The 25,372-nt window shown below is 42.7% G+C and overlaps 1 protein-coding gene across 2 annotated transcripts in view; it reads right to left on the minus strand.

Moving 5' to 3' along the window:
* The window catches only part of SMARCAD1 (SNF2 related chromatin remodeling ATPase with DExD box 1), a 33,426-nt gene extending 8,310 nt beyond the window's left edge, over nt 1–25,116 (minus strand). For both annotated transcript variants that reach the window (XM_082050936.1, XM_082050935.1), the window contains exons 1-13: nt 24,971–25,116; nt 24,518–24,761; nt 18,133–18,307; nt 15,738–15,912; nt 14,359–14,422; nt 10,139–10,227; nt 8,661–8,750; nt 7,941–8,025; nt 6,655–7,034; nt 3,014–3,216; nt 1,878–1,968; nt 1,021–1,120; nt 26–85 (exon numbers count right to left, since the gene is read on the minus strand). In XM_082050936.1, coding sequence (XP_081907062.1) covers nt 26–85; nt 1,021–1,120; nt 1,878–1,968; nt 3,014–3,216; nt 6,655–7,034; nt 7,941–8,025; nt 8,661–8,750; nt 10,139–10,227; nt 14,359–14,422; nt 15,738–15,912; nt 18,133–18,307; nt 24,518–24,704 — 1,699 coding nt within the window. In that variant the 5' untranslated portion in view covers nt 24,705–24,761; nt 24,971–25,116. The remainder of the gene's footprint in view (nt 1–25; nt 86–1,020; nt 1,121–1,877; nt 1,969–3,013; nt 3,217–6,654; nt 7,035–7,940; nt 8,026–8,660; nt 8,751–10,138; nt 10,228–14,358; nt 14,423–15,737; nt 15,913–18,132; nt 18,308–24,517; nt 24,762–24,970) is intronic.
* Nucleotides 25,117–25,372: the final 256 nt, after the last annotated feature.

Consider the following 25,372-nt stretch of genomic DNA (forward strand, 5'->3'; position numbering starts at 1 on the left):
TTCATTTCTAAATCATGTTCCTCACCATAGTAAATAAGGATGTTGAGTTCAGGACACCACAGGTGAATTTCTCTTATCCAGTTATCTGTAAGGCATCATTAAAATAGAAAAAAACAAGTCATTTATGCTTTATTATGTCTTACATATTTTCAGACGCATCTCAGGATTAAACCAAACATCTGATTCTTAAGCAAATCCCTCTAAATCCTCCTGAAGTTTAAGAAACTCCACTTACACCTTTACGTACACCTCAGCTTTTAATTAACGTGCATTTTTGAGAGCTATTAACAAAATGGGTTCTGTTGGATTTCAAAAACACGCTGCAAATGCCAATTTCAAACGGGCATCCAACAACCTGAAGCTCTTCTGATGTGTTCAGAGAAATTTTTGAAGCCTGAATAAGTATTTTACATCAAAAGCAGCATTTTCTTTCCAAATCCAACTTGCTGCTTTCTCCTTTCTAGAATCATTCCACAAAGGTAAATTTAACTCCACAAAAACCCAGTTTCTACTCAACTCATTGGCTTCGCTGACACATTTTGTTCCACCGTATTCTTCTTGCGTTCAACTGAGGCCATTAAACAAGCAGAACACACAACAAAAAGACAGCAAAAGCCCATCATTTTAGGATTTGGATCTGCCCTGACACATTCTGTGCAGCAAAGAGGCAAAAAACCCCACTGAATGTCTCAAATGCCGTGAAACCTAATCTCGAGCACAGCCTGAAGACTGGGAATTGCAGCCAATATTCAGTCAGGAAAAAAGACTTTGATAAACACGTTCAAATTGTAACAAGCACTTTACTTTCTGTGAAGCATATTAAAAAAACGAGTCCATGTTAGGTGTAATTAATTCAGCACAAGCACGCCTTCAGTGTGCTCTGCATTCCAATTCGAATTACTTAAGGTGCTGAAGATCACCATAAGAAAATCAAGTTTTCTTTCACAAAATTATCTGTTTCACAGTCCGTCCATGAGTAGTTTTTTAAATAAACAAATGATTTTGAAGCATTTAACTTACCTAATGTTGAAACCGGCACAACTATCAAATGGGGACCCTTATTGCCCTCTTGGTAGAGATAAGCTAGGAAGGCAATAGCTTGAATTGTTTTTCCTAAGCCCTAAGAGAAAACAAAGCCATTTAAATAAAATTTACAATCTGTGGAACATAATCATGTTTTGTACTCGTAAGATAAGGACGGTGTAGTGAAGATTATAAAATCGTTCAGTTTAACCACATTGTTTTACACAAGACAAGCACGACCACAATAAAACTCAATCATCTTTTCAGCTCAACATTTGAGCATCAGGGATTCATCTTTCCCACTTATAAAGATTTTCGTTTTAGTTCAAATTCATCCCTTAAATCTTCAAAACTTTACCTACCCAAACCAGACCGTGCTGCAGACCAACGATTACCTGCAAACTAACTGTTTCTTTCCATTTGAGCCAATTGTACAAAGGATTTTGCAGCTATTTCCAAAGGGGAATTTAATAGGAAAATCAGATTTCTTTCCCAGCAATACTCACTTTCGTGTTTTCCATACCACGGATTTAAAAACCCATCCACTCACTCGTGGCCTTTGAAACTGATGGGGAAATGTAGAAGACAGGGGCTCACTACAACTAAATGCTGGGCAAGTAGTATGAGTTATATTTGTGGGCAAGGAGCTATTAAAATGAATGGTTTGAGGGTAACCTGTTGTGGCAGAAACTGCAGCTTCTCAACACTTGGAGAAACTTTGCAATATTAATTACTTATATCAACTGAAACAAATTACTTAGAACCTGCTTGGGGTTTCTGGAAAATGAAAGAATTTAATGAAGTTATTTTTGCAAAGCTTTTAACGGTTCTTAAATAATTCATTTGGCACTTACCATTTCATCAGCCAATATGCCATTCAACCCGTGTTTATGCAGCAGCGCCAACCAGTTCAAACCAATCTTCTGATACGGCTTCAGCTCCAAACTGTTAAGAAATCAAGCCTAGTGTGTTACCATTTTTAGTAGTTTCTCCATGAAGCACAACTGTACCTTTCTGTGATGAACCTAAGTTGAACATTACTTAGATTTTAACGCGCTCCAGGTCTCCTCGTGTAGTGAAAAACACGAACTTCATTTAAGCGGCCACCTGAATACCAAAGAGCATTTCTGAACTTTCTAGGTAGTCAATCTGAACTTTCACACGTCTCAAATGATCCAAATGAATGTCACAATAAATACCTTTCTTCTAAAATCAACGATCCACAACCAATTAACAGCAGTTACACAACTGCTAATTTTTAAAAAACACAAAAAATCCAGTGGCATTGAGCAGCTGCACCGCTACGTTTGCTCTGCTCTACAATTACTGGAGGTGTTGGCACCAAACAACAAAAAAACCCACACAAACCACAAAGTAACATCACTGATCACCCAAACCCCCAGCCTAATTGTCCCCCACCATACCCATTTCCATTCCTCCTCAATTCTCTTTATTCCCAATATCCATTTGGAGATCCTTCCTAATTCACCTCTCTGAAATAAACCTTTCCTCCCTGGTGTCCCTCCCACCGGATACAGATTTCCCGACTATGTTGTATTAATACATCTGAATTCCTGACCGAGGTCTTCAGTCCGGCTGATAAACTTTACAAGTTTGCTCGGATCCACTTCAATTTGGCCTTTTTGAAACAGAAGGTCCCCTACAACAGCAGTTTGCTTTGATATGAGTTGACAACTCGCGATCCAATCGCTCAGGGTTGGCTTCTACATTCATCAAAAACCGGAGCAAGTAAAACAAGGTATTGTGCACTGTTATATATTCCTGGGTTTACGTTCGTAACCTCCTCACCTGTTTTCCTGATGCACTTAAAAACATTCTATTGATTCCCTGAAGTGTTGCACATCACTCTCCAATAGCTGCAAAGTGTTGAACACTTTCAACTCTGCTTTCAGACACGACAGCTTTGAAAATCCCAGTCTTCAAGCATATCTTCTTATCAGACATCTAAGTATAAAAAAGGGAAAGGTACCTCTGGTTCAGAGTGGAGGGTTGCTCTATGTTCCATCCGCATCCTCCATCCTCAGTAATCCTGGTTACTTGTTTTGTCAGTTTATTGGAAATTTCTTCGCATTTATTCATAAGCTTCAGAACCACGTCCCTCTCCTTGAGCAGGATCTTGCAGTTCCACACGATGTCTTCTGACAAGCCGGTAGTCTTTGTCATTTTTGTAAACTGCAAAATAATAAGCATTAAAAAAATATATGATGAAGAGAAGGTGCTACGGTCAAAACCCACGGCTGCTGCGGGCAGCAAGTAACTCAAGTGGCGGCCAACAACAGCATCCCAATCGCCTCAAAGCTCCAAATACTCCCTGTGCACACTGCAAATCTGTGCACCCACACTGAAGGTCACCACTTCAGCTCCTTGCGCTGTACATCTTACAATAAAATAGGCAATTTTTCTGAAGAATTTCTAGTGTAAAATATAGGAGCAATGTACAGCACAACCTAACAGAAAACCACAAGGAAGAAAAGAATGCACTGATTATCATTCACGGGTGTACATCCTCCTAGAATTCCTCCTTTAAAAAAATTAAGGGTCGTGTGGTCCAGCTATTGATCAATATTGCCGTATCAAAGCGTACAAAAGAGCGCTGCCCTCTACTGACCATTGGCACTATTGGAGGTTTGGGGATTTTTCGGTGGTTTTGTTCCATTTTCAACAAAACGCACAGTTTACCAACACTCAGGTGAAATCAGGCTAAGGCGCACATGTCAACACTTGCACAGAAATCTCCTAAATAGACACCTCTATTTAGAAATAAAAAGAGACATAAAGAACGTGATTTTTAATAGATGATTAAAAAATTTCAACATTTGTTTTGATGCCTAAAGCTCTGGTTGGCATGAATATAAATCCCGTAACCTATAAAATAAAGGCGTGGGGAAAGAGGCCATCTGTTATTAACAGAAATTGTATTGTTTGGTGTCAGCACGTCCGCATTCACCTCCAAGTTACAACAAGAAAAACTTCAGCCGGCGGTTTGCATGCGGAACACACGGTGTTACCCTGTCACGCACAACAAGGTGCAGATGCTCAAACGGCCCCGGGTTTACCAGAGCTTCTGAACATCCTCCCAGGGGGTGCAAAGATGTGAGACCATCACGGACAACCAAACGCCTAAATTGCCTTCGCGTGGTGCGAAGTTAAGCCCGAGCCGAAGGTTATTTAGGATTTCACTGCTGAAGGGTGCGAGGTGGCCTCGATCAACAAAGCCCAGCTCTGCTTCAAGCAGCTCCCATTTCCAGCCCGATGCATTTGCCGCTTTGGTGCGAGGTGCCTCTGGACTTCTTGCTAGTTTGGTTTTCATAGCAGTTTGTACACGTGTGGTCAAACAAAAAGAGAGATGATAAAAAAGCCGAAGTCACCCTCCCTTGAATGTATCTCTCCCAGCTCCTGTGCTACTGCAGTGCACAAAACACAAGGGACAAGTCAGCTCAGCTTCGACTGCTCAGTTCTCCCCTTGCCTTCAAAGCGAGAAGCTCAATATACGTTATGTCAGAATTTCTACGTGACTCTGCGCATCAGTTTAACCTGGGTGTAATTTTTAAAAATGACAGGCATTGTTTCATTCACGAAGCTAAAAGAGATGGATCGTTTTGTGACTCTGCAAAGCAGAGAAACCAGAGGATACAGCAAATCTTACACAGACACGTTTCTATGCTAAAAGGAAACTCAAGCAGTTGACAGTCCTAAGACTTAAAAATCAAAACCATCGTAGCATTGTTACTAGATCAAGTTAAACATCTATCTTAAATACCTGTTCTAAAGAGTATTTTCAAGCATTCTTAACTTCCCCAGCTTGAAATTTGCTTAAACCCATCTGAAAAACATCTTAGTCCAACTTACAAAGCTCGTCTAGAATAAAAAAGTGTTTTTAATGCACGTTTTCCTGGAATAAGGCGTTCCATCTAGAAATAAGTCGGCTTTAGTCTTAATCTCAGGCTGAGAGCCTTAAGATCTTCCTCAATTCTTGTCATAATTAAGAGGTGGTAACAACATCTAGTGCTTTACATTGTGTTACAAAATACACCATTAAAGTAAAAAGAGACCTTAAAACGAAGCCAATTTCTCTAATGCTCAAAATGAATCAGTTCTCCCCCTTATTCTACCACTCATTAATTAGAAGGAAAAACGCTGGGTGGCTGAGCTACCGCATCCTTATAAACAATTAAACCCACACCGATACGAAACATCTGCTAAAACCTGCTGCGAACTGCTACCCTGGGCAAGTATTCACAATATTACACAAACGTGTGGTGCTGACAGCAGCAATCTTTATGAGAGACGCGTCTGAAACGCAAACAGGCCCATGCAGCTTTGTTTCTGTTAAATATTTTACGGGGAGAAAAAGGAGAAGAGCCCTGTAGCAAATATTTCTGCGAAGAATTAAGCTCAGGCAAAATCCAACACGTTTCGAAAGGAATGGCCGTCTGACAGATGTTCTGGGAGAAGCCAAAGGCTCGGGGCAAAACGGATTTCTTGTGCAGCATACCTGTACCCTGGGTTTTTTTTCAAATATCTTGCTCTTTTCTCCCCCCCTTGCAACACAACATACAAAGATCGTTTTGTTTTCCCTTAAAAATCTGTTTAGTGTATCTTATTGTTTGTGGTAAAACACTTCACCCACCAAATAATAAATGTTGTTGTCTTACACACATTGAAATGTGTTCTGCTCTGAAAAAATACCGACAGATCTCGCATACATCAGTGGGGGAAGTTTCAGAGCAAATACTGATGAAAACCCATGTCAATTATTCCGTTAAAGGGCCTACGTTCAGTTACTGGCTTAAAATCCAAAGCGCTAACAAATTAAAACGAGACAATGTGCTGTAACGCACTTCAAATTTCCTACCAGGACGCTGCTCTCACCAGGTCTGATGTCTTGCAGTTAACTGAAACTGCAGGAAATGCGAAGGCAACAAACATTTGCAAGTAACATCCCAGTGACGGTAGATAATCTACTTACCAAGAGAGAGCGTGTTCCCATCTGCTCTGCATTCTGGTTCAGCCTCCTGATGCTTTACCTCTTATTAATAAAACCAGCTCGCTCCACTAAAAAAATGGCTGCATTGCTCGGCCAGCAAAACCATGCTAGAGCTGAAGGAGGTTAAGGAAAACAAACCAAAAAAAAAGACGAGTGTTTCTTGTATGAAAAGATCCATGCTGGCAGCTTCAATCATGGAGCTGCCCTGGAAGCTGCTGCTGCTGTTCAGGTGTCTGCAGAAAAGGTCCTGCCACGTTCTTGCCCCTCCTGCATGGCTTTTCAGCGACAGGAGCTCAGAACAGCCTAGCAAACACCTCCTTCCCAACGGAGAGCTCTAATTTCTTCTTCTGCAGTGAAAACAACCAACTTTCCCAGCTCCAGAGTGAGTGACGGTAATGTCAGCCAATTAGCTCGAGTTTTCCAGGAAAATCACCCCTTAATTCATTCAAAAAATCAGGTCATATGACACTATTTGAAACGCTATTGGCTTAGGAGGAACGGAGCATTTTAGCCTAATCGGGATAAGGCCACCCATCTAAGGCTCCCTGGGCTGAAGCCGCCTTGAGTCTCAGCAGGCTGGGGAAAGGAAAGGAAAGGAAAAGAAAAGAAGAATGCGGACCTACCAGAGCCTCCCAGCTGTTAAAGGGCCGGAGCGCGATTATCTTCTGAGCCTTTTTCTGAGAACACTGGGGGATCAAAGCCAGTTCGCTCAGGGAAGCATCCTGCAGGAAGCTGAGGATTTTGGCTCGGTAGCCGTCGTCCATCACCTCGTTGCCGCTGCTGTAGTCCTCGTCGAGGGAGCTGCCACCATCGTCCGAGGCCGACTCATCCTCCGAGCCTTCTGCTTCTCTTTTGGTGCTCCAAATGCTCTTTTTGCTTTCGTCCTTTTTCTGAAAGCCGTTCCGCTCGTTCTGCTTTGGCTCCTCTTTGCCCTCGTCGCTTGTGCTGTTGGCGGAGGCTTCGGTCCAGTCGGAAGCTTCGCTTTTGGGAGGAAACTCCATGCCTGTGCGGGCAATGTAGAAGGCAACAAGTCAACGCGTACTGGTTGAGGGGATATTAGAACACAAGGTTCTTCCAAAAATAAAACCAGTATAACACACAATTCTAGTATTTAATACACAACTGAACAGCAGGCGTTACTAAGAAAAGAGGAGAAAGCACAACGCAGGTCTGTTTAAAACACGCAAACAGCACCAACTGTGAGCGCAACACGAGCAACGCCAATCTGTACACTGCTCAAATAGCAGGAGGTTTTATGCAACTCTCTCAAAATACAGATGATCAACACTCTGTCATGTGTGTGAGCTGCAGAAAGTCCAAGGTAAGAGCCCAGAGTTCAAGAACTCTGATCTACGGCCGGGCTGAGATCCTGGTCCCATCCTGCCCGACTGCAGAGATACTGACTCTGCTCAGTTCAGGAACCAAGCCTGCTTTCACCAGGAAAATCGGCCATTCTTGCCATTCTAATCCATCTCAGGACAGCACCAGAGGTGGGACAACAAAAAAACGCACCTGTTAAAGAACCTGGAAGAGCAATGTGTTTCCAACCAAAATAACCCTGCTGTCTTAAAGTAAGACACAGGTTATTTAACACAATGTGAATGTCAGCTTTGACACACTTCAAAGTATATTTTATTAGATGCCTATAGGTAACTACAACTTCTTATGTAAATCTGTATTAGCAAGGCAAAGAGATTTTACTCTACTTACTGAGCAAAAGATGAAATTACCACGAAACTTAAAAATACAGAAAAAATGAGTTTAGTTCTTTTACCCTCCCCATAATACTGATTTCGAGTATCGATGCAAGTTTCTAGACATACTGTCAGGACTGTACATTAGAACAGATTTATATCGTAAGTCTGTTTGTTTTATCTTGAGATAAAATGGATTATAAATCTGTCTTTACCCTCATCGTCTTCTGCAAACACTCTCAGGGCCTCCAGTGCTTCGTGAAACACCCAGTTATGTTCCTGAAGTACATCTCTCAGCTCCTAGGAAATTAGAAGACATTTTGTATTGTGGTAAGGTAAGCAAAAACTACATTTCTGTACATAAGAACAAGGCACCAACATTTACTTTTAATTGCACAAGGCAGAGAAAACCCCATAAATCCTATGATTCATAACAAAGGAAACCAAAAAACCCTTCACTTTATCCTGAGATGCTCAGTCTAGGCAGAGCTGCTCCCCTTTTCAAAAGGGCAAGAACCCACAGAAACAAGCTTTGCTTCCAACAATTTAAAGCACAGTATTTAAATGCCCTGAGCAGTTGCTGAGTATCTTCAGATGCTAAACTCATACAAAGCACACACTATATCTAGTTGTCCAGGGGAGAAGAGCGTGGGCCAGAGGGATGGATAAGTTCCTCATGCGTTTTTATAACAGGTCGTCAAATGTGACTGTGCCAGGCTTGTCGTGGCACCAAAGAAAGTTCCATATCATCCTGATTACATAAAACTGCTCTCAATTCATGGTACTATTACATTCCAAAAGCAGCAACAGGGAAGACCTTCCTACCCTGGGCTCTTTCTGAGGGTGCTGCTGCTGTAAGGACGGTTTCATTTGGACTATCAACAGTGGCAACAATTTTCTTAAGAAGTCGAAACCACCAGGAGAAGTGAGCTCACCTCCTTATCCAGTTCAGGGAAGGTATTCTGCAGCTTCTTCACAAGCATCTCTTGCCTCTCCCATTGTCTTTGGGGTTCTGACTCATCCAGCTATGTTGAAAACCAGAAAGCTGTCAGGTTTAATGTAAATTACAAGCACAGAAAATACAACAACAACAACCACACACAAAACAACCACACCAATTTAAAACAATCCAACCTAATTGCTCGTTTCCTCTCAAGGAGCCACTCGGAATGACAAAAGCACTTCAGATAAATCCAAGTTGCCAAAGTGATAAAAAGCCAATAAGACCCCAACTTTGATAAGCATCGAAAATGTCTTCTCTCATCAAAGACTGGCATGCTTTAGCTGATAAACATACACCGTGCAAAATATACATGCCAAAACAGAAATCATTTAGAACCATCTAGATTGTATTTCTTTAAAATAACAAGTTAGTGGTGATTGTGGATGACATTTAAGGGAGAGGATGGCAGGGTTACGAGTCAGGCCATTAGGTCAGATCGCCAAGCACGTAGTATTTAACCCACCGGAGTCTATAAACGTGTCCACTGGTGTGTTTATACGAAGATTTACAAGTAAAAAAATGTCGCAACACCATGAAGTCACATCAAAACCTCGCAAAAGTTTTCACCCACAACAGCTTCTCTACCAGCGCCTATGGGCCTGCAAAAAGGCAGGTTCCTATCAACCCAGGCCAGAACTCCTACTTGCCACAAGCTGCTCTGTTATGTATCCACCACCAAGAATTGCACAAGTTCCTTCGCCGAGCTTTGAATGCAAAGTGGTTGCAGGTCTACTTATCTCCAGCAGAGATGCCAAGAGGTTTGATTCATATTTACTTTGCTGATTGATGCTAATTGCTGAAAGAGCACAAACTAGATCACCCAGCAGCTCCCCATGGAACGGAGCACAGGGTTCCTTTCCCAAGGGAGCCTATAGTATCAATAAGTGTTTGCTGGGCTGGCTGGATAATAATTTAGTGAAGTCCCTTTGTGACCAAACCCAGGGGTTTAGTGAGGGGGAACAAACCCGAACCCTAGGGAATCCCACCTCGCCAAACACACAGCAATCCTCTGGGAAGCAGGGGAATAGCTGACTAATATTCTTTTTGCTTTCATGGAAAACTCCGCGTTTCCTTCATTTGGTTCTAACCGAGGACAATGTTTGGTTAAATTTCAACACAAAGATAGTCCCCATCCTCCAGTGTTTACTGGAGAGTTCCCTTCCTCTACCAGAACTGGTTTTTAAGGATGTCTACTGGGATAACTGGGAGCCGCCCTCATGACAGCAGTGCAGGACTGTGCATAAGATCTGCCAAATACCAACGTGAACGCGCAGGGATCATTACATCGGCCCTATTTATGAGCAGAAGTCAAAGTAATAATTCCTTTAATTGTAACCAATACACACACGACACCGCTGTCAGGTAATTCCGCTTATTTTACAATGCACAGAGAGAAAAAACATTACTTACATAATTAGATTTTGGCTTTTTTGCGACTTGCTCATTGCCGTTTTTGCAATTTGTGGGAGAACCTTTTAGCTTCCTTTTACGAGATGGAGCTTTCAAAAGAATTGAGGCAGAAATGAATTAATTACTTTCATTAAATTCACTCCAAAGCAGTAGGATCATTCAAATCGACACTATAGTAGCTACTTATTAGCTGCACGAGATGTTTTCCCAGTCTCCATTACAGACCACAGACACACTGAAACTTGAAGCAAAGCAGCTGCTTGAAAGTACATCCTTATTTACCTCTAAGTTTTCTCTAGTAGTTTGGCAATTAATCAAGCAATTACCTTTCATATATAACAACTGAAATAGCTTTTTTTTTAAATAATTGCCACACATTTTATACACAAGTTGCATAAAGGTATCTGTTTCTATTCAAGCTGACTGCTTTGGGCAAGTTGGTGTTTAATCAAGGCTGAACCCCAGTCCTGAGTTGGAATACAAGCATCGCTGCCAATCTGGAGGTGCTGGTGAAGGATTTCTGGCCCAGGTGCACAGGGGAGAGGCCACCACCAACCGTTTTCAACATTAAATCCAAACCTCTGAAAGAAAACTATGCATATTAAGTCAGTGATAACTAAATATCAATGATAATCGTATCACTTATGAATAGTTCATATGAGCCAGAACTTTGTGAGTATCTTTGGGCCCCAGTGATTATCAAGAGATTATCAATTTAGCGTTAAGACCTGCCCAGTCAGGTGCATTCTGTTGAACCTCTTTATCAATTATCTGGATGAGGCGGTTGAGCGCACCCTCCGTGAGTTTGCAGATGACACCAAATTGGGTGGTAGTGTTGATGTGCTGGAGGGTGGAAAGGCCGTACAGAGGGGCCTGGCCCGGCTGCATGGATGGGCTGGGGCCAGCTGTCTGAGGTTTATCAAGGCCAAGTGCTGGGTCCTGCACTTGGGTCACAACAACCCCATGAATGCTGCAGGCTCAGGGAAGAGCAGCTGGAAAAGGACCTGGCGTGTGCCCAGGTGGCCAAAAAGGCCACCAGCATCCTGGCTTGTATCAGGAATAGTGCAGCCAGCAAGACTAGAGAAGTGATTTTCCCCCTGTACTCAGCACTGGTGAGGCCCCACCCTGAATATCGTGTTTGGCTTTGGGCCCCTCATCATAAGAAGGACATTGAGAGAGTGCAGAGGAGGTGACAAAGCTGGTGAGGGGCTGGAGCACAAGTGTGATGGGAGCGGCTGAAGGACCTGGGGGGTTCAGCTGGAGAACAGGAGCTGAGGGGAGACCTTCTGAGCTCTGAACTGCCTGAAAGGAGCTTGGAACATGGAGGGGGTTGGTCTCTTCTCCCAAGTAGCAAGTGATGCGACAAGAGGAAATGGCCTCAAGTTGCACCAGGGGAGGTTTAGACTGGATAATAGGAAAAAATCCTTCCCGGAAAGGGTTGGTGGACATTGGAACAGGCTGCCCAGGGAAGCGGTGGAGTCACCATGCCTGGAGGGGTTTAAAAGACGTTTAGGCGAGGTTCTCGGGGACATGGGTTGGTGCTGGAGGTGGGTTAGGTTATGGTTGGACTCGATGGTCCTGAGGGTCTCTTCTGACTGAACTGATTCTCTGATTCTCTGACTGCTGCCACGCGCAGCTCACAAACACAAGAACACGTTACCCTATTTCTGCGCATTAGCTTTGCTGGAGGCAGCAACTGTTACCAGATCAAATTATTGTAAAATTCCTGGACCACAATCTGAAATACAACTGCAAGTGAATTTTTGTTTTTTTGAAGAATAACTGCCCGTGGAGCTTTGCTGTCTGACACCAGCATCTCCGGCCAGGAAAACACCCCCAGGGCAGAAAAGGAAAGCAACAGTACGCGTCCTTAAACAAAGAATCTGGCATGAGATACCAAAAAAACACTGAAAAGACTTTTTCAAAGTCTACATTTTCCTATATATAGGTATAAATATATACAAGGGGTGCAGTTTGAAGCATCCAAAGACTGTGGCAATGGAGGAGAGCGGGTGGCTCTCCTTCGCCATTCAGACCATGACCTTTTAAATTAAAACTGCATTCAGGAAGGATAATTCTGAATATGAACAGTGACCCCTGAAAACCTCTTTGCCCTAAAACATACATGGGTTCTATATGAGAGTATTTCAAAGATCTCCCTGGTTTGAAGTCGTGGGCTGAGCACTCAATAGCCTTTGAAGAAAGCGCAATTTTAGAAGCAATTAAACTGGAGCAAAGGATCTGGATAACCCTGGTGTCTGGACCCGATCAACACAGAGTTATTCAGAAATCGACCTGTGGTCTTACGAGACCTGCAAACAACATAAAGATATCCCAACTTTGTGAAGATATTCACTTTGCTAGGTAGTTGATTATTCCTTCCTGCTGAGGGGATGAAGAAACTCTCTTACTGCTGGATGGAACCACCCCTGGGGTGGAGGGGCCTTCCAGAGGAATCCCGGGTATCTCTATACATTTTATGATTAACGAGCAATGAGAAAAGCAGCTCCAGGGTTTCAAAATTACGAGAGGCATCTGTAATTGCTTCCACTATTATTTGCTGCTACCACTACAAAAAACACCCAAATTTATTAATGTGACTTCCCCTGCTACTAGAAAAGAAAGTCGTTTAGGTTTACATAAGGTTTCAAGGAGCACCCTCCCTGATATGATGGTTTTCAAAAGGTATAGGAAACACCACCAGAGACAAACCACAAGCAGTAGGAATTACTGTAACTTTACAACTTTCATTCACGTGCATATTTTCAGTGTGTCACGTCTAATCTTCATACCTATAAGTCACCTGCAACGCTTCATGTTTTAGCTACGTCCAACTACTGGATTCAAGCTATAAATACAAACTGTGTCTTGTCCCTGACCTCTCACACACTCAACACTTCACAACAAGTAAAGCGTATCCCAAACTGACAGAGATAAGCAGATGTTCAGTGATGTCTCCATTTTTAAAAAATGTGTCCAAAATGAGGTGATTTATACCATCACTCTCAGGCATGCTTACTCCTAACTAAATATTTTATCAAACAGCTGTGATTAGAGAGAATTTGGCTGCCAAAAAGATTTTTCTGTGGGCTCATACGGAAAGGATGTGAAACAGTTTTTAGATCAACACAAAAATGGCCAAAAGGCAGGGCCTACATACCAGAAATCAAAGTGGTTTAGTTCAAACGCTGCGAACTGCAACGAAGTTAAGGACGTCTATTAGCTACAATTGGTTTAAGATTAATCAAAACCCTTGAAAAGTAATCAGAGTCTTCCAGGAAGGGAAAAATCAGAAAATCCAAATAAGTACAATAGGCAGAACCAAGTTAGCAAAAAGTCTTCTAATTTAGAAACAGAGTAAAACTGCTCTCCCTCAGCACATGAGCTTCCTGGACATAATGTGTCCAAATCCACATGATATTGCATGAAAAAAATATATGAACCACTTAGAACAACTAAAACAATCAAGAGCGATCATAAATTGCTTTTTCTGTTGTATCCAAACCGTGCGGTTTTCTCAGGAAAACCATGGACAACTGAACTTTGAAGGTTCCTTCCAACCCAAACCACTCTATGATTCCTTGTGTTGGGGTTTTGTTTGTTTAGGGATTTGTTTTAATAAGAGCATGAGAGTGCAGAAATTCCGATGCAGAACAAATAACCCTAAAGAAGCTCCGAGGGCTCAAGTGGATGGTCCAGAGGATGTTTTGCTAGAGAACCATTGGTATTTGTCAATATCCTCAATATCCTTATTCAGAATTACAAGCAAGGCTTGAAGTCAACCTGAAGAGCAAATTGTGACGGGTCTTGACACAAATAATATCTAGTTATGAGTGGCTACACACTCCAGTATATTTTTTCCACACCTTTGGATTTCTCATATTCAGAATTACTATTGCTAACCCATCACTATTGGCCTCAACTTCTGGGCAAAGAAGGAACCAGCAAGAACATAAATCACTTAAGGAGCCACATGTAAAGCAATTCTAAGCATCACAGAAAAAATTCACCTTTTTTGTTGTCTTTTGGAATTTTGGTCTGCAGCCTCTTTCCATCTTCATTTCAGTTTCGTGTTATTACAATAAACAAGCAGTAGTATAACTTTTAACAGATGCTTTACCACTTTTTAAATAATTCCCAGCCAGGTTTACTTCACTGAATTATCTATGGCTTCTAAAGTTTGCTTTGCCCCCTTTTTCCTTTCTTTTTGTAATACATACCTTCATCATTGAACTTCAAAGCAGCAGCTACGGGTTCATCCCTTGTGCGCGTTGGTTCAGTTGACTGCAAAGAAACCCAACAAATTAACTGTTAAGTGGCGGATTCGATGCAGTTGAACAGAGCAGGACTATCGTCAATCAGCCTGATTGAAATGCGCTTTAAAAAACACCCCCAAAATACATGTATTATAAAATCCAATAACGCAATTATCAGGTATCAAATTAGCTAGACTGATCACTTGGAAACACTTTAAAAAACCTACAGGAAAACATTTTTAATACAATCTCATTTATCATTGCTTTTTTTCCTACTTCACTAACATACCAAGCAGGTTTACTTAAAAGCTTTTTCACAAAACCAGATGCTCCAAAAACCTAATCTTTTAACCCATAAAATGTCTGTATCCTGGTATGTCACATTGGTCCATTTCCTGAAAGTACACGCACAAAATTGAGAACATGCCCCCGAGTTTATCTGCCCTTCCTTGCAGTCCTGGATTATTTCTCCACCCACATGTCATCTCCAAATAGATCACTTTTACAAATTATTTGGATGTTGAGACTTTCAGAACGCTTTTTGCAAGTGAGATAATTTGCTTTTGAAAAGGCTCATGATTTTTCCCTAATAGCCTTTAATGGCATTCCAACGACCAGAAAACTTCAGAGATTAATTTGAACGCATGTAGCTTTGAAAACTAAAGCCAGTAAAAACCTGGTTACGCATCAGCACTGAAAAGTAACCTTGCTAAAAATCTGTTTTACTGTACTGACGATATTTTACTGTAGTCAGTTACCATAATGTTACTGTAGATTTGTACTGTACATTGGACAAGGGTCAAAAGTATCTCAGGTTCACATGTCAGCATAATCAGAACAAATTCAAACTTACTCTCTTTTTGCTGAATTGGAGCTACTAGAGGCTTTTGAGTATTAGACCTCCTAAGTGCAAGGGTGCAATGTTTCATTTACTGGAGAAGACGGCAATGATTTCACTCATTCTTTATTTCATCTGTTAGCTGCAGTTAGCAATAGTTTTCAAGCAAGACAGCTTAATTAAGATTAAACGTCACGACAGAAAAAGATAATAGAAAAATTTTCTATACACTGGAATTCACTGTTGCTGAGTTGATCTCAAGGTGTATATATATATATACACACATATGAAAGTGTGTATGTATATATATTCATTTTTATATATTAATAAATGTGTATGCATGCAAATGTATATGGAAACGTGATATGGCTGCAGTTCCCCTAAAATACTAGCATACCTTTTTGCTAATACGAATTGAGGTTATTTCCTCGAATAAAGCACAAGCTTAGCAATACTGCCCACAAAATAGCCATCGAAATAAATCAAAAGAACGGGGGATTATTACTTGTAGTAGTTCTTGGTCACTTCTCCGTGAAAAAGGCTCCTTCAGCGTTTGGATCTTTGCATCTCTGGTGTTTTCCTCTGCGCCCTTTTTCACAGCCGGGGGCTGATCCCCCCCGTTCACAAAGGCCAACTGGGGTCGTTCGTCTTCATCCTGATCATCGTCAGATTGTTCAGAGCTATGATGGACAGACGGGGAGAAAAAGAATTCATTTTTGGTTTACTCTACTAGAAATAGCACGACTTACTCTCATACTGTGCTGTAAAAGGTCACTTGCTATTCAGCAACACCATCCTTATACGTTTCGTCATTTCAGCTACTTGAATAACATCAGAGCATCTCAAGTTTGTCTCAGACAGACTCGTTAGTAGGTATTTGTCCAAAAGATAAACAGATGTGAGTAAGTCCTTTGTAAAAGTTTCCCCAGTGCAGCATCAACCCTCTGTCCTGGTTCTCAGCACAGAAAATTCAAAGATCCTTCTGCAACATCTTAAACAAGTAAACATGGGAAGAAGCTTTCTGAAAAGAGGCCTGAATTTACTGGAAGATTTATTATCAGAGCCAAGCTACAGGAAAAGCAATCCCTGTACATTGTTCATGAGAGTCAGTTGCACAGACAGGACAACGTAAGCACAGGTCTCCCACCCTACTGCCCTCCATAGACACAGAAAAATCTCTTTTCTTGAATGAAAATTAATTGAACTGTACCGATTTTGCCATTTCGGAGGGTCTTCACCACCAGAAAGGCTTGCCTACAAGTCTCTTTAGACAGATATAGGTAAAAGACTAAAAATAAAACCGGTTTTCCTCACTGTATCTTTCTTTCACAGTTACAACTCTGAAAAACAGGAGCAACGTGCCACTTAGGTAGAAGACACACACTGTTTTGAGACAACCGTTCATCAACAATCCTTTTGCCCTGTCCTGTTCAAAAGGCACATGCAGCCCCGTGGACTCTCTAGTTGTGCTTCTCAAAGTGAAAAATAAACATCCTCTCAACAAAAAAGAACCCAAATTCCTCTTCAATCCAGCAGGTCATGTAGCTGTAAGCTGCAGAAGGTGAATCTAGCATCCGCTTTAAAAAAAGTCTTAGTGAAATGGAAAATTAAAATTCTATTAGCATATTTCAGATCTTTTTGCCTTGATAAGAAAAAGTTTCTGTATAACCTGCATCTAAAAACAAAAAAATCAATCAAAATGGAAATGGTAACAGTGCAATTACCTTATCCTTTCCTATCGGGGATTCACATCTAGATGCTTGCCAACAAAGCTGGAGTTGCACACATAAATCTTGTCCTCTCTGCATAATCACGTTTTTATCAAGCGTGAAGAAACGCTCATTTAGCTGCTACGCGAGTATGACTGACCCACAAAACCTTGCCTTAGAGTTCAGCTTGCCGTCTCGGTATCCTTGCACAATCTACAGCTTCAACCAGAGGCAGAAACGGGACTTCCCTCTGCTAACCAGTATTTCTTTTTTTCTTACTATCTGCCTTAAGTTGAACCTTCAGGGGAGCACTTCAGATAACAGCAGCACGGAAAGGCATTCTTGAATTTCTGCTGACGAGCTCCCGTAACTCCATGCTCTGCATCACGCTTGAAAATCTGACAAGAGACTTCACCTGGCAAGGTTGCTACTCCCATACAATTTCTTCAAAAACTAGTTCAGTCAGACTATCAAAAAAAGCAGGTTGAGCCACCTTGTTTTGCTTAGCACAACAACATTGAAGGGGCACAGACGATTCCCACGTTTCAGTTGCACAGACGTATAACTAGCAGGGGTTTCTTTAAAACGCTCCAATGGTGTGTGAGGTGTCTGTCCACATCTTGTCTCTCCTGCACTCTCCGTGCTGCCTTTTCAGCACCCACACAATGACTCTTGCACACTATTCTCCTCCCTCCCAGCTTATTCAAAAATATAAGTTTCCAAACTACTAAAAAAAAGTTGTCACTAAGCACAGCAAACATGGCATGCAACTAATCCTCACCTTTAGCTCAGGAACTCTTATATTGCACACTGAAGCTCTATTTGCTTCCCTGTCCTCTATGGTTTCAGAAAAAAATATGAAATAAACTAAACTCTACTATAGTTAAAAACTAACAAAGTAAATATTTTATGGTTAAGCTTTCAAGTGCCATTAAAAGGATTTCAGAGGGGCAAATACACAAACGTGTAAGTAACATCACATGTATCATTCAACATCACACAACTCCTCCCTCTTAAGCATCTTCTCTGAGAAAACGGCTTAAGAGCTGGAAACCCTGTAAAATTTACGGAGGGGCAGGTGAATCACAAAGCAGTAAACCAGAACCCAACCCCTGAGTCTCGGTTCAGTATTTCAATTTAGAACAATGCTTCGGGTCGCATCAACATCACAGAAAACTGGCTTAAACATACATTACAGCTACGTTTCTCCTTGGAGCCCTGTTTTCTTTCGCAGCACAGAAGTTTCTCGGTTCGTCGTTGTCGCTGTCTGAAGACCCATCGAGGAACTTTACCCCCCTGCGGGGCTTGAAATAAGATTGTTTCCTCGTCCTCTTGGCTTCAGGAGTTTCTGGGACAGCGGAGTATTCTGCAAGCCATTTCAATAGGAGAAAAGACAGGAAACAACGAGTTATGACTTCAAATATTGATCCCTACATAGAATATTAGATACCTATGATTTCTTCCTTATACACAGCAACCACTTAAACAGAACTTACACAGAAAATTTCTGTAAGCTGTGTTCCCTAAAGAGGTAAGTTACCTGGCAAAAAATCCTCAGCCCTCTTACATCAAACAAATCATTTTTATAGTACAAAGTTTAAGAGATCACGTATTTTAGGTTAATAACTACTTATAAATACATTTTTACTTTTGGAAAAATGAATAATCGTCAAAACTCTCTGAACTATTTCCAGGCTGACCAGGACACATATAGAAACATAGTGGTGTATCTGATGGTTGATTTGCGATCTGCTTGTCTCGATAGCTTTTCGGAACGGGAACATCACTGTTACACTGCAGAAAATCAGGAAGCTACACTGAGGAACTGATAGATAAGTTGCAACTCCTACAGAGATATAATCTATTTAGCCAGTCTTTTCCACATTATACTCCAGACGATTCTTAATAAGCAAACTTAGCATATGTTGTGTTATATACAAAGCATCAGGATATAGAAAATCTATACATAACCAGGGTAAGTCACTGCGAAGACATCACACGGATCATATATGACTTTCAATGAACTGACCCACTATGTGTACATTAGCATGTCCTTAATTTTTCAGTTCTGAACATGCTTGTAAGAGAACCAAAAGCATAAGCAGCCAGACTATTGATATAATTAAACCGAACAAAATAGCTGGACGCCTATCGCCACCTCTTAAGTGTGCTATTTCATGTCAGTTATTGAAGAAAAGCACTCAAGGCGTTTTGCAAAAGGTATGAGCCAAGAACCATATGTAGCCCGAGCCGGTGCAGCAGTTCCGCACAGTGAAGACTTCATTCCTTTCTACCACTTTACCATTTTCACAGCCAGAGCTGGAAAGAAGAAAACGGTTGGTAAGCCGAGTAGTTTTGTTTAAGACCAGACAAATTATGGACCCTGGAGGCATATGAGTGAAGAGAGGAAGGAGAACGCGTGGAGCAGGGAACACGACAGCTGCGGAGAAGCATTTTCTGTATGAAAATAATCTCGTAGAAAATAAATCTAAAATAACTCACTGTGGCAGCATCTGATGGAAACAAAGATAAATCCCAGAAGTACACGCAGTTTGCTGACATGGGGAACTACCAGGTGATGCTGGCTTTGAAAGGGAAACGTCCTCAACAAACTAAAAGAAAATATGGTACCAAATGGTACATGGCACACTAATGAAAAGAAAGAAAAGAACTTGAAAATGGAGCTTAACACTGGTTGAAGGGCTGGAGCGAGCGTAAGTCACATCTCCACTTAGGGACATTTCTGTCTTTCTTATTTTTGGCCTTAAGAGTCAAACGCTGGTCTTACAATTGCAGGCATCCCCTTAATAGTCCTTTTAACCGCCTCCAATAATTACATGCTATAACTGTTTCATCTGTTACTACTCTACAAGTGTATAATTTGCTTTAAAGATGAGGACTCCTCCTTACATATGCAATTTCTGTTCTCTTCCCACCCCCCCAATAATAACGGATTGTGTTCAGTGGAGCAGGTGGAGGACGTGAAGAAGGAAATAGTGCTTTTTATTTTAGAGGGAGAATGCTTTTTCCAGGTAACTCAACATTTGATATTTGTAGGAGTTAGGAGTTGTCATGAAGCCTGGATAATGGTACTTGTAAGAGTCAGGAGTTGTCATGAAGACTGGATACTGACTGCTATTTAAAATAAAAGGAGAAATTACCATGTGAACCTGTAAATCCTTTTTAGTTAAATCTAAAACTCTTACAAGGTTTATATTGCAAAGAATAAAATTATTTTTAAGACTGTTATTTTCGGAAACTTTTCGTGCTGTTGTTTGTTCGGACAAACAAAATAAAACAATAAGGCTACTTCTTAGCAAGGTGTCGTGTTTACCTGGCACTTGGGTGTCACGCTACTTGCAGGAGGAATGTATTGGAATATAGTCTGACCTACAAGGCAAAGGTCATGAAAACCGGCTTGATCCATTCTGTTAATTCAGTAGAGATGTGAACTTCTCATGTTTCTTATAGCCCTGTTTTGATATTTCCATTTACATCTTTTTATGCATCTCATATTTCTCTCCTATTGCGATAGCCCTTGCTCAGCCCAACCTCATCACCTTCAGAATTTTTCTGCTTTATTTTTCTTTGCTAGAGAGCTGAAACAAGTTCACCCGCACCTTTATGTTTAAATCTAATAAAAATGCTTGATGTGTTCTCAAAGGTCTCTTTTGCTCAACAAATCTCCTTTCAAATGTGGACACAGACAGGAGGAGAGAAACTTTCTACAGCCAACTTGTTGGTCTTGGTTGCAGGGAGTCTTGTCTTGCGACAGTATGTAACTGCTTCACAATTAGTAATTTTTAGGCCTTCCTAAGTTTACACATGTATGAGCTTTTCAAGACAAGATTACTGTACAAAGTGATACTTCTGCCTCTTTAAAAAAATCATTACCATAATCCTCTATCATGTGATAGAAAGGATTTAGATCTTTATGACAACTAAAATTGTAGCCTTTTATCACAGATGAAGGAATTAGACACTGTGCAGCTCATTTCTGCATTTGATGATCAGGTGAATTTATTCCAGCCACTTCTGTGTCTAATCTCTGCTGGCAAATCAGCTTTGAAAACTGGTGTTATGCTCTGTAGTAACTTGGCTCAGCAAGTTTCTGTGTCAGTGAATGGAGGCAGAAGAAACTACCTTTATTTCCAGCTGAAATTATGGTTATTATGGTGCTGGGATCACAGGCACATGAGTTTTAAGAAAGGACTGACCCTAGAAGGGAGAGGATGCCCCATGATGCTGTATTTGCATTATGAGGATGTAAAATCCTCTTACATGAGGACTTACACTGACAATTGTCATCATTAAAACTCAACTCTCCCAGGAGTTTTGTAGCTGAACCTTCTGCACCTTCCCCGTGTAATTGTTTTGGTCTGTTTTCTTATGATTCAAAGCTCTGTGGTGTAGGAAATGAGTGTGGAGATTCTTTTTCACCCATCTGCAACGCCAGTTCAGAGCATATTACTGTCTGGCACCCTTCATTGAGGTTCTTAACGAACCATAGCTATTATTTCTTTAATTTTGAGGCCTTTTCTACCTGTTCTCTCTTGCTCTGTGTTCTCACTCATTTTACAATGCAATGAACAGTGAGGAGCTCCTGTTTCTTCAGTACTTATTATGAGATGCTGGTAAGAGCTTTTTAGGCTCATACAAAACTTGCTGTGGGATGTTAAAGGGGAGAAAGAGAAGGTGGGGAAGTGAAGGGATGAAAATGGTTTAAAGGGAAACAAGTGAAGAGAAAATAGAGTGACAAGGGGGTAACAGCGGTCGGTTACATGTAGACAGGTCAGTATACTTGTCTGGCCATGACTCCTTTGTGATCACCATAGTCAGCTCTGTCTTCTTGTTAAAATCCTCTTCTAGCTGCTTTCATGGGTGAGGGGAACGTCGTCTGGGTGCACAGGGGGGTCGAAGCTCCAGCAGCCTGAGTGAGGACCTGGGGTCACAGGGGCCCATGTGTAGGCTGCCAGCAGCTGGAAGGACCAAAGTGAGTGGAAAGCCAAGTGACAGCCGGTGTGGGCCAAGGAGGGAGCGAGGACATCCAGGGATGAGCGAGCAGGCAGGTGACGCAGCCTGGGAGGGACCACAGGGTCTGAGTCATAGAATCACAGAATGTCCTGAGCTGGAAGGGACCTACCAGGATCACTGAGTCCAATTCCTGTCCCTTCACAGGACAACCCCACAGTTCACACCGTGTGTCTGAGGACGTTGTCCAGTCTCTTCTTGAACGCTGTCAGGCTTGGGGCCGTGACACCTCCCTGGGGAGCCTGTTCCAGTGTTCAGCACCCTCTGGGTAAAGAACCTTTTCCACATGTCCAACCTGACCCTCCCCTGGCACATCTTCTGCCATTCCCTCGGGTTCTGTTGTTGGTCACTAAACAGAAGAGTTCAGCGCCTGGCGCTCCTCCTCCCCTTGTGGGGAAGCTGTAGCCACCAGGAGCTCTCCTCTTAGTCTCCTCTTCTCCAAGCTGAAGGAACCAAGTGATTTTAACTGCTCCTCATACGGCTTCCCCTCTAAACCCTTCACCAACTTCATACCCTCTTCTGGACACTCTCCAGTAGCTTTATCTCCTTTTACCCTGTGTCCCCAGCCCTACACACAGTGCTCCAGGTGAGGCCACCCCAGCTGCACCCAGGAAACGGGTCCCTCTTGGTGCCAGGGACACTCTTGGCTCCTGTTCACCTCACAGTTGCCCAGAACCCCCAAGTCCCTCTCCACGGAGCTGCTTTCCAGCATCTCGTCCCCCAGTCTGTCTGTACAGCCAGGGTTGCTGTGTCCCATGTGCAAAATCCGGCACTTGCCCTTGTTGAACTTCATGCGGTTGGTGATTGCCCAGTTCTCCTGTGTTCAGTAACTCCTGCACCACAAACAGACACATGACACCTGTTCCCAAGGGGCCAAACTCCCCCAGAGTGCCAGTTTTTCCATGCAATCCATTGCAAATCACAAGGTAGAAGCCACAACTAACAGTTCCTTGCTTCCTGTGTGAAGTTCTCCCTGTCACCAAAACATCCTGCTAGCGAACAGGCTACTTAAGTCCAAAATGGCAACTCCCCACCCAAGATTTAGAGGAGTTTTAAAATATTCTTTTAAACACAAAGCACTGACTGATATTTACTAATGTAAACGTGAGAGCACTCCAGTCAACTGAAAACAGTCACCCTGCATGAAACCTAAATTCATGGAATTGTAAATATCAGTCCCCTCTCATAGTGATTCGGCTCACCTTTAAAAGACGAGCTCCTCCTTGTACATGAAAGGTTCTCTGTTATCACATAGATAAGGTACTACAGTAAACTGTCTTCTACTAGGGGAAAGTTGTACGCAAAACAAATATAGTTAAACACCAACCTATATTGTTGCTCCATTACTGACTAAATGTGTAGTCCAAGCCTGTCTGACCTCTTCAATAACACTTGTACCTTGGCATCTGTATCTGAAGTTATACGGAATGTCTGAAAACTATAAAATAATCAGCAACAAATCTGTTTTTTTTTCTTCTATTCTTACTCCTTCAGCAACAGAAAAGCTACCGGTGAAGGTGATTATGCAGTTGACAGCCATTACAGTTGTTTATTAGTATTAACTGATAAATCCAAACAGAAACAGCACATCTCTAGTGAGTCAGCCAAACAAACCAATGAATTACAACACAAACGAGTCTTCCACACTTCCACGAAAACCACAAGCCAGAAAAGAGGCCAAACGCTGCGACTCAACTATTAACACGGTCACCTTGGGAGAAGCAGCAGCAGGTTTCTCAGCTCTTTACAAAACCAGGCCCAACTGAAAATAAACTGTTTTCTTTCTTTTCAGTTTTATCTGTGATAGTGCACATTGCACTAGCCTAGGGCTGTAGTGAAAAGGTTAAGTCTTCATAGCGTTGCACTTATCAGACAACTAAAAGCTTTCCTTTTTCCCTTTGAAGATACTATATTAGTGTAAAGTATCAGTAAAGATGATTAATAAACAGGAAAACATAACACACTTCAAACATTTAAATTGAAGTTTGTTTCCTCGACTGAAAGAAATAATTTCAGCTGCCAGGGGAAGTTTAGGCTGGCTATTAGAAAGCAATTCTTTGCAGACAGAGTGATCAGGCATTGGAATGGCTGCCCAGGGAGGTGGTGGACTTGCCGTCCCTGGAGGTTTTTAAACTCAGATTGGACATGACACTTAGTGCCATGATCTAATAAATGGACTAGAGTTGGACCAAGGGTTGGACTCGATGATCTCTGAAGTCTTTTCCAACCCAGTCCATTCTGTGATTCTGTGTGATTCTGTTTCTAATTGACCGTAAACGCACAGGTTCAATTAGAGCAAACACTGTTAAAAACAATCACAGAATGTCAAAGACTGGAAGGGACCTCAAAAGATCATCTAGTCCAATCGCCCCACCGGAACAGGAACACCTAGATGATGCTACAGAGGAAGGATATTTTTGTGGAAATTGCTGTGAAATATGAACGCATAGAAAAACACATTTGTATAATAAGTGGGGAAAAAACCCACAAGCAAACAATAAGAAAACAAGTACCTGCACTGTTCTTATTCTACCCTGTGACTCACCGGTTCTCTGTGTCACATCTGAGGCCGGTGTCTCCGGCCCGTTGCTGTCATCTGTGGCTTCATCCTCATCCCCTCCAGCCGCATCCCCCGCCGCAGCAGCACCCTGGGCCGCGGGGGCCTCGCTCTCCTGCTCCGCTTTTTTCCTCTTCCTCTCGAAGCGAAACCGGTCCAGGTTGTAGAGACTCATGTCCTCAGCCTCCGGCTCCCGCCTGCGGCGGGCAGGCCCGGCTCGACCCGGCGGCTCCTGAGGGACAAGAGGCGGCGGGGCTCAGCGGGCACAGCTCGGGGACACGCCGGCCAAGCCACGGCAGCGGCCGGAGGGCCCCGCCGAGCCCGCGCTGCCCCGCAAGCACCCCCGTTCCCACGGAAACAGGCGCTGTCAGGCAGCGGGGCGGCGCCATCGCCTCCCTCCCGCTCCCCTCACGGCACCTCCGCCACGGACCCCGCACACACCTGCCGCGCACCGGGACGCCGCGGGGGGGACACCGGTCCCCCGAAGCACCTTGACCCGCCTCAGCGGGGGAGAGCGAGGGGCGGCGGGAAGCGCAGCGCTGCCCGATGGCGACGGCGACAGCCCCGCTCCCCTCAGGGGCGATGCGCGGCGGTGGCGGCGCTCGGTTATGACGTCGCAGCACCACACCACCAATCGCCTCGCCGGGACGGGGCGCGCGGGCGCGTGCGCTTTCGCGCCTTTTCCGTCCGCCCCGGGACGGTGGGAAACGAAGAAATAAGTTATCAGCGGAGTCAATTATACTGTTAAGCACCATTCTTTACTTTATCAGCCCTGGGGATCATCCTCCATAAGCGCTCCAAAGACCGGATGCTCTTGCATTGCTTATAGTCACATCATTATTA

The sequence above is a fragment of the Streptopelia decaocto genome (genome assembly GCF_964273445.1).
Source record: "Streptopelia decaocto genome assembly, chromosome: 4".
In the NCBI taxonomy this organism is placed as follows: domain Eukaryota; kingdom Metazoa; phylum Chordata; class Aves; order Columbiformes; family Columbidae; genus Streptopelia; species Streptopelia decaocto.